Source organism: Electrona antarctica (genome assembly GCF_951216825.1).
Source record: "Electrona antarctica genome assembly, chromosome: 4".
NCBI lineage: Eukaryota > Metazoa > Chordata > Actinopteri > Myctophiformes > Myctophidae > Electrona > Electrona antarctica.
The window spans coordinates 52,268,468-52,280,482 of record NC_136809.1 but is presented as its reverse complement, the minus strand read 5'-3'; the positions used below and the strand labels follow the sequence as shown (position 1 = coordinate 52,280,482).

The 12,015-nt window shown below is 47.1% G+C and overlaps 1 protein-coding gene across 1 annotated transcript in view; it reads left to right on the top strand.

Moving 5' to 3' along the window:
- The window catches only part of spock3 (SPARC (osteonectin), cwcv and kazal like domains proteoglycan 3), a 47,478-nt gene that overhangs the window by 17,832 nt on the left and 17,631 nt on the right, over positions 1 to 12,015 (top strand). The window contains exons 3-5 of the mRNA XM_079499708.1: positions 2,001 to 2,040; positions 4,410 to 4,518; positions 11,780 to 11,888. Coding sequence (XP_079355834.1) covers positions 2,001 to 2,040; positions 4,410 to 4,518; positions 11,780 to 11,888 — 258 coding nt within the window. The remainder of the gene's footprint in view (positions 1 to 2,000; positions 2,041 to 4,409; positions 4,519 to 11,779; positions 11,889 to 12,015) is intronic.

The following is a 12,015-nucleotide window of genomic DNA, read 5'->3' as shown; positions in this document are numbered from 1 at the left end:
ACACACGCAGTTTCGTCACCGCTGGAAGAAACTGCAGTCACTCAATGTTAATAGTATTAGTAATAGATAACAGTAGCACAATTTGAAATTTGCACCCTATGGCCAGAAAAATAATGAAGTCTGTGTGTTTGACTGGATTGCTGAATTCCTACAATGCCCATAATGCTTTAGTGCACTTCCTCCCCTTGTGGAGAGGGAGGAGAGGCTGCATGGAGATGTGACTTTGTAGTCCAGGAAGGAAGTGAGATCACATTTTCACGAGGTTTTTGGTCATGAACATGGCGTCATGACGAACATATCTAAAAAAATCACACCCGTGTGAACTGAGTGGTGCAAATCCCCCCCCCCCCCTGTCTCTCTGTCTCTCTCTCTCATTAGCAGGCAACATGCAGCACTATCTCTCTCTCTCCGTTTCTGGCACAACAGCGCCACTTTTGGTACTCATTGGTACTGGTCACACACATAGTCACACACAAACGGACATTGCTGTTCGTTGGAGTGGTTGCACCACTCAAGTGGTTGCACCACTTTGGTTGCACCACTCAAGTGGTTGCACCACTCAAGTGGTTGCACCACTTTGGTTGCACCACTCAAGTGGTTGCACCACTCAAGTGGTTGCACCACTTTGGTTGCACCACTCAAGTGGTTGCACCACTCAAGTGGTTGCACCACTTTGGTTGCACCACTCAAGTGGTTGCACCACTCAAGTGGTTGCACCACTTTGGTTGCACCACTCAAGTGGTTGCACCACTCAAGTGGTTGCACCACTTTGGTTGCACCACTCAAGTGGTTGCACCACTCAAGTGGTTGCACCACTTTGGTTGCACCACTCAAGTGGTTGCACCACTCAAGTGGTTGCACCACTCAAGTGGTTGCACCACTTTGGTTGCACCACTCAAGTGGTTGCACCACTCAAGTGGTTGCACCACTTTGGTTGCACCACTCAAAAACCATAGTACAGACATAAAAAAACCCCCAGGAAAGTGTTTCTTATGTCCTAAACATAAGCTCTGGTTGCAAAAGGGGTGAAGTGGCCCTTTAAACAAAGACAACGTACAGTTAGAGACTGCATGGATAATTATAATGAAGTACTTTCATATTAATTTCATGTACAGTGATTTTAACTAATTACATTCACGTTTCATTATGAATTTTAACCACCGGCTCTATTAGTAAAATCAGTTTATTATTGTTAATTGTTAATTAACATTTCTGTTCATTAGGTGTGAATCTAATCCATAGCAATGGGGTGAACCAAGGAATGTGAATGGGCACGCACGCACGCACGCACGCACGCACGCACGCACGCACGCACGCACGCACGCACGCACGCACGCACGCACGCACGCACGCCCCTGTCAGGTGAAAAGAAGCAGCTTGGACTCCTCATGCATAGAAGGAGGCATGAGGTCATGCAGTCCGGTTGCTCTCCCCAGGTTGGCAGAGGAAGTGTAGCGCCGCCCAGGATTACATTAGATAATTGACACTGGGTGAAAAAAAAATGGGTTGCAAAATCGTGGGATAAAACATAATTAAAAAATAAATGTAAAGCAATTACTCTCACATTTACAGGATGGCGTGCAAATCCATCTGTTTGCATTTGGATGTGTCTCTGTGTCTTTGTTTCCCAATCCACTTACAAGCCTTGTGAGCTTGTAGATCGGCTATTTTGAGCATGCAACCAATTGTAAAATTACTTATACTGGATCTCTTGTACACTAGTCCCTTCCTAGAATTTTAGTCTAGTTTTTAGCTGTTGATGAAATTGTCAATACATTCAGTCTTAGTTTTAGTCATTATAGTGACCGTGAATGAACCCCAAGCGAATGTTAACAACATTAATCGCCCCTTTTTCTCTCTCCTTCATAATGCTCTCTCGTGAAGGAAGTGGAGGTTCGTATGCCTATATTTAGGATGCTATCTCTGTTGTGCATTTCTTTGTCATACGCGTTTTGACAACTTCTCTGCTAATCAAAAAATATATATTTATTTTATTTCAGGAGCCTGGAACGTGGATTCCGGCGAAGCCCTTCGATCAAGGTGGGTTTGAACGAGAGCAAAGGAGGTAACCGCTCTGTGCAATAATCTATATTAAGAACATCATTCCTTCCGTCGTGCGTTGCTTTCTGTTATGGAGAAAATATTATAATTTTTTTACATGTAAAAAAAAAAAAAGTGGGTGAAATTCATTTTCCATCGTGATATTGGGGGGGGGGGGGGGGGGATAAGGAGATCAAGGCAGGAAAACAAATAAAGTTTGAGTGCTGCTTTTGCCACAAGGGTTTTCTTCTGCGTGGGTCTCAGTTACTTACAAGCTTTTGCCACAAACGGTACAACACCAAAGATTTTTCCACAAAAACTATACACAGTAAACAGAAATAGTGTTTCGTTTTTTTTGTACTACGAAGAGCGGGTTTTAAGTATATAGGCCTAGAGATCCTGCACATTATTACACACATAAACATAAATGTACCCATGTATGTGTTTGTGTTTGCATTGTTATATATACCAGATGTCAGCATCTTGTTTAAGATGCTTAAACTCAAACGCAGCTTTTATATCCTTTTATAAATATTTATCTTCCGTCTTGTGCATTCTCGTCTAATTTATTCTAAGTATAGACGACATCATGGAGCTCATACAGCAGCACCTATACATAGTCCCACCGTGTACACAAACACCTTGACGCGGGGCGTGTTCACTGTAGCACACCGTAACAGGATCACACACACGCACGCACGCACACACACATGCACGCACGGGCGCACACACACACACACACACACACGGGCACACACACACACACACACACACGGGCGTACACACACACACACGCACACACACGGGCGTACACACACACACACACACACGCACACACACGCATGCACGCAGACACACAGGCGCACACACACACACACGCACACACACACACACGCACACACACGGGCATACACACACGCACACACACACACACACACACACACACGCACACAGGCGCACACACACACACACACACACACGGGCGCACACACACACACACACACACACACGCACACACGCGCGCGCACACACGCACACACTACAATAACAATAGCATTAGAGAGTGCGTTGGGATAATCTGCCAAAAGCTGCTCAGAGATTAGAGTAAGTCTCTTCAGCGGCAGAGGTCAGTCACAGACTGTTCTGGGGACAGCCGTAGCGCCGGCGCTCCAACACGGGAGCCGTGCTCAGCGCTGACCCGGGATCAGATATATACCGTATACACGACGCACGTTGGCTATAGATTTGATACCTGTCTCCTCCTCCTCCTCCTCCTCCTCAACCTCCTCAACCTCGGACTTTCAGGGTTCTAAGATCATGCTCTCACCTGCATACAGTATATAGCCACGATATGGCTGGCGCTGCATGGGCGCCCGTGTGATCTGAAACCACCTGCAGACGCGGCGAGACTGTGTGTGTGTTATGGCACACAGTACTGTATATCTCATTTAGACCTAGATTCTACAAATGTCTTCTAAATCGTGTCAGTTTTCAGAAAATCCCATGTTTCTATGTCAGTGGTTCTCAAACGTCAAACGTCAAGGACCCCAAAAATGATATGTAATTGGCCTCCGACCCCCCATCTGAAAATATGTTGTGTCCCCCCCCCCCCCCCCCGTCCCCCCCCAGAAGCAAAGATTTGATTTAAAAACGTTCGCTCTGAAAGAATATATATATTCAAAGATTCACTTTCATTTTTCAAAAATAGCAGACCTATAAGCTCGTAGCATGCGCTATGAGCTTGTAGATCTGCTATTTTTCAATAGCTAAATAATAATGATGTTTTAAGCATAAATAATGCTTAAAACACAAAAAGGGCTTTTCCCGTTCAGAATGCTGGGTTATAGACGTATATAATAGCATTCAATCTGGTCTGATCCGAGGTCAGAGGCTAGGCCTCGATAAGCACTTCCATCCGTTTTTTTTAACGGTATTACTGATTTAAGTACAGCGAAAGAGGAATTATTAAAGTGGAGAGGCATGAGGATAGCAGGAAAACCCAAACGTCATGATGCCTGCACATCATGCACAGGGGCTGCTGCTGCTGCTGTTGTTTTCTACAGCTATCCAATTCTCTCATAGCCGTTAACCACTTAAACCCTCTAATCTTAGTAAAACCGATCCTGAGTTAGTGGTGCTCCATCCCCCCCCCCCCCCCCACCGCCAAAGCTACAAGCTCACAGACTGTGTTGCATTTTGCTTGTATGATAAAATCAAGAAACCGCCTCGGGGATAAGTGACCTGACGATAGAAAGTCAAAGGACTCGCTTGAAATGCAGAGATTGTATTTCTGTCTGTCTGTTTGTCTGTCTGTCTGCTCACATCACATCACTCTGTCTCGTGTGTGTGTGTGTGTGTGTCCTCTCCAGGCCTGGACCCAGCCAAAGACCCTTGCCTGAAGATCAAATGTGGTCGCCACAAAGTGTGTGTGGCTGAGGATCACAAGACAGCTACCTGTGTCAGCCAAAGGAGAGTCAGGTAGGGAGGGAGCGCAGCTCAGTGCACATCGTAAACACGCATGCACACACGCACACAGTCGCTGCACACACAAAAATAAAAAAGGACGCACACACGCACACACACGCATTAAAATAGCCTCTCTAATATACCTTTCGTGATGAGGCCAGAAATATAACAGAACGGGCAGAAAAGGCTGCTCCAGGGCTCCTTAAATTAGGGACAAATTCTGTCTCTCTCTCTCTCTCTCATATCGGCCACTCCATGTTTCTCTGCCTTGTTGTTCGTTCTCTCATTGATGTGACTCGTGATCTCTGCCTCTCAGTCGAGTTATCTTCTTCACGTACTTTACAGCATGCTCTTCGTACTGTACGGGTGTTTCATCATCATCTCTTTATGACCACACATACTTTGGTGTTTGCTGTGTGACTGTAATACGGATACGTAATGACACAAGCTTCCTGTCAGGACAAACACATAAACAGACAGGGAGAGAGAGAGAGAATGCCAGGGGGTGAGTGAGAGAGAGACACGCACACACACACAAACACACACACGCCCACGCACACACACACACACGCACACACACGAACGACGAACAGATACTATCATGACGGGCCACACCATGGACTTGGCTGTTTGTCCAGCTGGTCTGTCGTTGCCGTCGGTCAGCCGGTTCTCTCTGGTGACGGCCGTGTGACATTACTGTTTAGTCCAATTACCCACAGCTCTGGCACGGCCCTTCAATGGACACCACGTCCTGCCAAACAATATGAAAGGACCGAGTGTGTGTGTGTGTGTCTGTGCGTGCGTGTGTGTGTGTGTGTGTGTGACTGCGTGTGTGTGTGTGTGCGTGTGCGCACGCCCGGCCGCCCGCGTATGTGTGCATGCATGCCTGCGTGCGTGTACAGACTAACCCATTTTGGTGTGCATTATGTTATGCTTTAGCTATTGAAAAATAGCAGATCTACAAGCTGGCGCGCTACGAGCTTGTAGGTCTGCTATTTTTGAAAAATCGAAGAACGACTGACAAAGAAACATAGCTTTTTCAGAAAACTGTCATTTTCAAACAGACATTTTTAGAATCTGATCTCAGGTCAAAATGGGCTAATTATGTGTATATGGATGTGTGTGACACACACACACACACACGCACGCACACGCGCACACACGCACACAGCACTGACCTAATTTCTCATTATTTTGTACCAACAATGCCACCATGGGCGCACGTATACCAGACCAATCACCCTGAACCCTCGTCTGTTGTGTCTCGCGACTCTGACACTCTAACATGTCCCTATAAACCTGCTCTATAGAGCGTCGCAGTCCCGCCGCCTTTCATGACGACGCCAGGCCCCAGGAAATAATTCCCAGTGCATTTTCCCCATAGACATTTCAAAAAGTATTTATTTAAAGACCTTTTAAGCGTCGTACGAAGCCAACTGGAGTCGTGACAAATCATGACAACAAACACAATATTTTGGACCAAACAAATAATTACAAAGAAGAAAAACAACAACAAAAAAGTGTTGTAACCTGCCGTTTTTTTCTTCTTCTTTCTAATTATTTGTTCGGCCCAAAACATTGTGTTTATTGTCATGATTTGTCACGGCAAGAGTTGGCTTTGTCCGCTGGCGTAAACGTCTTTAGATAAATACTTTTTGAAAAGTCTATGAGGAAAATGAACGGGGAATTATTTTCCGGGTCTCTCGAGGGGGCGGGACTGCGACGCTCTATACCTCGTCCTACCACATTGGCTTGGGCCGAAAGGCCAGCAGGACAGTCTACAAGCTAGCCGCTTGTAGCTCGGCCATTTTTGGAGCTCGGTACTATAGACCAAAGGATGACATTACTTCGGGATTACCTCGGGCCACGGGATTCCCGTGGGATTCCTGTGGGATTTCCGCGGGATGGGTTTACAATTTGTACGTATAATCCCATGCTTGGGACGGGAAAAGTCCACGGGAGCGGGCGGGAGTGGAGTAGGAATGACATCATTTTCAGCGTTAAACAGTGACAGCCCGATCGCGCCAACCAAAAGGACAGAAGCGTCCATAGTTTTTGCAGTCGTCTGTCAGTGAGCCAACACTCTTTTGACTTGCGTTGTCGGGATGGGAGTGGGAGTGATTTTGAGTGGGAGCAGGGTGGGATCGGCCATGGTGATTGGGACGGGATGGGAGTGATTTTGAGTGGGAGCAGGGTGGGATCAGCCATGGGGATTGGGACGGGATGGGAGTGATTTTGAGTGGGAGCAGGGTGGGATCGGCCATGGGGATTGGGACGGGATGGGAGTGATTTTGAGTGGGAGCAGGGTGGGATCGGCCATGCTGATTGGGACGGGATGGGAGTGGGATCATCCTCTACTCTTTAGTCATCATGGCTGTTGCCACGTCACACCATTTTTCATGTTAGTTTTTGTGGCAGTCATGTTTTTCTTCATTTTTTGTGTCAATTATCTAATGTGATCCTGGGCTCTACACACCCTCCGCCAACCTGGGGAGAGCGACGGACTTGAACTCATGCTTCCTTCATGCATGAGTGTCCAAGTCGCTCCTTTACACCTGAGTTTCCACGGTTGGACGTAGCGTGTGGAAGGAACACGTTATTCCAACCAGTTCCTTTCCCCTCCATCAGGCGCCCCGGCTGGCCAGGGGGAGGCAGTTTAGAGACCAGGATTACTGCATGTTTTTTGTGAGGGTACCTACCCTAGGGGACACGGGGAGAACATGCAAACTCTACACAGAAAGGCCCTTTAGCCAACCCCCGCCTCGGGTATGGGCACTGATGACGCGGAGGAGAGGACACGCCGCCAGCGCCCACGGCATCCCGAGTGGGAATCGAACCAAGGACCTTCTAGCTGTGAGGTGACAGCACTACCGACTGTGCCACCGTTCCCCCCAGTCATGTTTTTTATTGATGTATTAGGGTTTTTTTAGAGGTCTACCGTCTATGTTTTCTTGCGCTCTTGGTAGTCATGGCTGCCAGTTCCCACCTGATGTTGTGTGGGAGTTCAGACTGTTCCAGATCGTACTGAATAACTGCTAGCTTACATAAAGTCTTCAGACTAGGACTCAAGTCTAAGATAAACAGGTCACCACTGTCACTTCCAAAAAGGATGACACGATCTCCCACAATGCAGTCACAAGTCATCCTTGACGGGCCGTTCCCCTTGGGCTTAACCTCCTTCCTGGAGAATGTCTCTGGATTGAATTTCCACAGATAGTGACGATAGTTCCAGGTCGGGCCACCGAATATGTACAGCTCTCCATTGTAAGTAAAGCCTGAATGACTCTTGTGTCCTCTTGGAAGAGGCTGTGCAGAAGGTGTGTTCATCCAATGGTTGGTCTCTGTGTCAAACACACTGATGTTGTTGTTGTTGTTCCCATACCCGCCTCTAAATACAAACATCTTTGTCCCAATGATGATGGCAGAGTGAAATAATGAAGCAGGAGGTGGAGTTCCTCTGGTGTAAATTGCAGACCAGACCATTGTCTCTGTGTCCAACTTGTAGATGTCATTAGTGATTCCAGTCTGCTTCAGTCCTCCATGGATAAACATGACCTCCCCCAAGACACAGGCCGAGTGGGAGACCCTCCCCTCTGGAACATACCTAGGAACCCTGGGTTTGAACCATGTGTGGGCATCGACATCAAATGCATAAAGCACGTTGCAGTAACCTGCGCTAGTCTCCCCTCCCCATATGTAGGCGATATCTCCTACCAGCACAGCTGTGAAGCCGTAGCGCCCGGAAGGAACCTCAAGGGGGCGCTGTTCACTTCCAGGTGTCACTGGAGGCAACTTCCTCCAGAGTAAAGCCACTGTGTTGAAGACATACACGTTGATTCGTTGTCTGTTGTTCCCGTTAAAGAAGTACAGCTTGTTGTCCACGGCAACAGGCACACAATTACGGGAGCTATTTGTACCATCTTTGAGATGAACGGTCCACCGCAACATTTCTCACACCAGCGGCACTGTGGATTGAAGTGGATTCCTTCTGTAACCCAATGCAGTTCTAATGTGGATCAAAGTGGATTCCTTCTGTAACACAATTCAGTTCTAATGTGGATTGAAGTGGATTCCTTCTGTAACACAATGCAGTTCTAATGTGCGTGCGTGCGACCATTTATATGGGCACAGCGACACAAACATCATGGACTGTTTGGCCAATCAGTGAAGTCGGAAGTCTGTTGTTCTCCCATATATGGGGAAAGTGATCACCATCCAGCCCAGGCAGGCTTCATCAGTACTATGACATCATATTGATGACACCAGGGATCTGCATATATGGGCATAAAAGGGACACATGTTATGTGGGAGGGTGGCCGCACACACTGATAGCCAACGTGCCGATTATTTAATAGGACGCAGAGTAGGAACCAACGTTTCGGCAAGATGCAACTGCCTTTCTCCAGGGTATGAGGGGTCCCCACATACAGTAATACCTTTCTCCAGGGTATGAGGGGTCCCCACATGACAGTAATACCTTTCTCCAGGGTATGAGGGGTCCCCACATGACAGTAATACCTTTCTCCAGGGTATGAGGGGTCCCCACATACAGTAATACCTTTCTCCAGGGTATGAGGGGTCCCCATATGACAGTAATACCTTTCTCCAGGGTATGAGGGGTCCCCACATGACAGTAATACCTTTCTCCAGGGTATGAGGGGTCCCCACATGACAGTAATACCTTTCTCCTGGGTATGAGGGGTCCCCACATGACAGTAATACCTTTCTCCAGGGTATGAGGGGTCCCCACATGACAGTAATACCTTTCTCCAGGGTATGAGGGGTCCCCACATACAGTAATACCTTTCTCCAGGATATGAGGGGTCCCCACATGACAGTAATACCTTTCTCCAGGGTATGAGGGGTCCCCACATGACAGTAATACCTTTCTTCAGGGTATGAGGGGTCCCCACATGACAGTAATACCTTTCTCCAGGGTATGAGGGGTCCCCACATGACAGTAATACCTTTCTCCAGGGTATGAGGGGTCCCCACATGACAGTAATACCTTTCTTCAGGGTATGAGGGGTCCCCACATGACAGTAATACCTTTCTTCAGGGTACGAGGGGTCCCCACATGACAGTAATACCTTTCTCCAGGGTATGAGGGGTCCCCACATGACAGTAATACCTTTCTTCAGGGTATGAGGGGTCCCCACATGACAGTAATACCTTTCTTCAGGGTATGAGGGGTCCCCACATGACAGTAATACCTTTCTCCAGAGTACGAGGGGTCCCCACATGACAGTAATACCTTTCTCCAGAGTACGAGGGGTCCCCACATGACAGTAATACCTTTCTCCAGGGTACGAGGGGTCCCCACATGACAGTAATACCTTTCTCCAGGGTATGAGGGGTCCCCACATGACAGTAATACCTTTCTCCAGAGTACGAGGGGTCCCCACATGACAGTAATACCTTTCTCCAGGGTATGAGGGGTCCCCACATGACAGTAATACCTTTCTCCAGGGTATGAGGGGTCCCCACATGACAGTAATACCTTTCTTCAGGGTATGAGGGGTCCCCACATGACAGTAATACCTTTCTCCAGGGTATGAGGGGTCCCCACATGACAGTAATACCTTTCTCCAGGGTATGAGGGGTCCCCACATGACAGTAATACCTTTCTCCAGGGTATGAGGGGTCCCCACATGACAGTAATACCTTTCTCCAGGGTATGAGGGGTCCCCACATGACAGTAATACCTTTCTCCAGGGTATGAGGGGTCCCCACATGACAGTAATACCTTTCTCCAGGGTATGAGGGGTCCCCACATGACAGTAATACCTTTCTCCAGGGTATGAGGGGTCCCCACATGACAGTAATACCTTTCTTCAGGGTATGAGGGGTCCCCACATGACAGTAATACCTTTCTCCAGGGTATGAGGGGTCCCCACATGACAGTAATACCTTTCTTCAGGGTATGAGGGGTCCCCACATGACAGTAATACCTTTCTTCAGGGTATGAGGGGTCCCCACATGACAGTAATAAGGTGGCAACTTAATAACTTTTAAGGGGCGAGGTTGTTCTCCCGGGAACCAGAGTGCCAGTGAGTTGAATCTCTGTAGTCAAGACTCGTCGTTGTCGACGATTGGACCTATCACTGTCACGTCTTTCCACTTACGTTGGAGTCATGTGTCATACTTTATGATGGCGTTGGACGCAGTGTTGTTTTCGTCGACTAATACTATGACAAAAAATGTTCGTCGACTACCTTTTTCCACTGGCGAAAACTGAATAAAAACTAAATGAAGACTAAGCTATGACGACTAAAATTAAACAAAAAATATTGACAATTTCGTCAACAAATAAAAACTAGACTAAAATGTTAGGGACTAGTGGACAAGAGATCCAGTATAAGTCATTTTACAATTAGTTGCATGCTGAAAATAGCCGATCTACAAGCTCACAACGACGCGTTGTGTGCTTGTAGATCAGCTACTTTCAGCAAGTGAAAAAAACTGTGATTACGACACCAACAAGGCCCGCCAAAATACATTTTAGTCGACTAAATCAACTGTAGATTTAGTCGACAAAAATCTTATGATATTTAGTCGACTAAAACTAGACTAAACACTACAACATTCCAAATGTGACTAAAACTAAATGAAAACTATTCAAGAGCCTATGACTAAAACTAAAATCTAAATTTGCTGCCAAAAACAACACTGCATTGGAGTCGTGTGTCACTGTGCAGTAGGGGTGGGACTATTCACTTACCTCCCGATTTATACGATATCGATATGCTACCTATGGGTGCCGATTCGATTTATATTGCGATCCTTAAATATATTGCGATTCGATTCGATATTGCGATTTTTCTCCCAAGTTACTTTGCTTTTATCATACTAGAACATTTAAAAAAAAATGGTAAATGGTGCATTTATCCAAGGCGCTTTACATAGATTGTGCATTACATTCACCCATTCACACACACATTCATACACCGATGGCGGCAGAAACCATGCAAGGCACTAGCCAGCACATCGGGAGCAATTTGGGGTTCAGTGTCTTGCTCAAGGACACTTCGACACTAACTCTGGGGGAGCCCGGGTTCGAACAGGCAACCTTGCGATTACGATCCAGCCACTCCACCCCTGAGCCACCGCCGCCCCATAAAACAATTCAGTTCAATCATACACTTCAATGCAGCCAGATAACGTCAGTCAGTCTTTCTGGCATGAACAAATAAATGAATACATAAATATCGAGAGAAGAAAAAATCGTTTCTGAACTTGGCGATGTGTGTGTGTGTGTGTGTCTCCTGTCCAGTTTTAAGGATGCAGGTCTGTACCAGAGTCCAGGTTCAAAGTGCAAACCCTGCCCAGTGGTTCATCCCTCCCCTGTGTGTGGGACCGACGGACACAGTTACTCTACCAAGGTACGCGCACGCACCCACCCACCCACCCACACCACACACACACACACACACACACACACACACACACACACACACACACACACACACACACACACACACACTGTGTGTTATTTACAGATCCAATTTC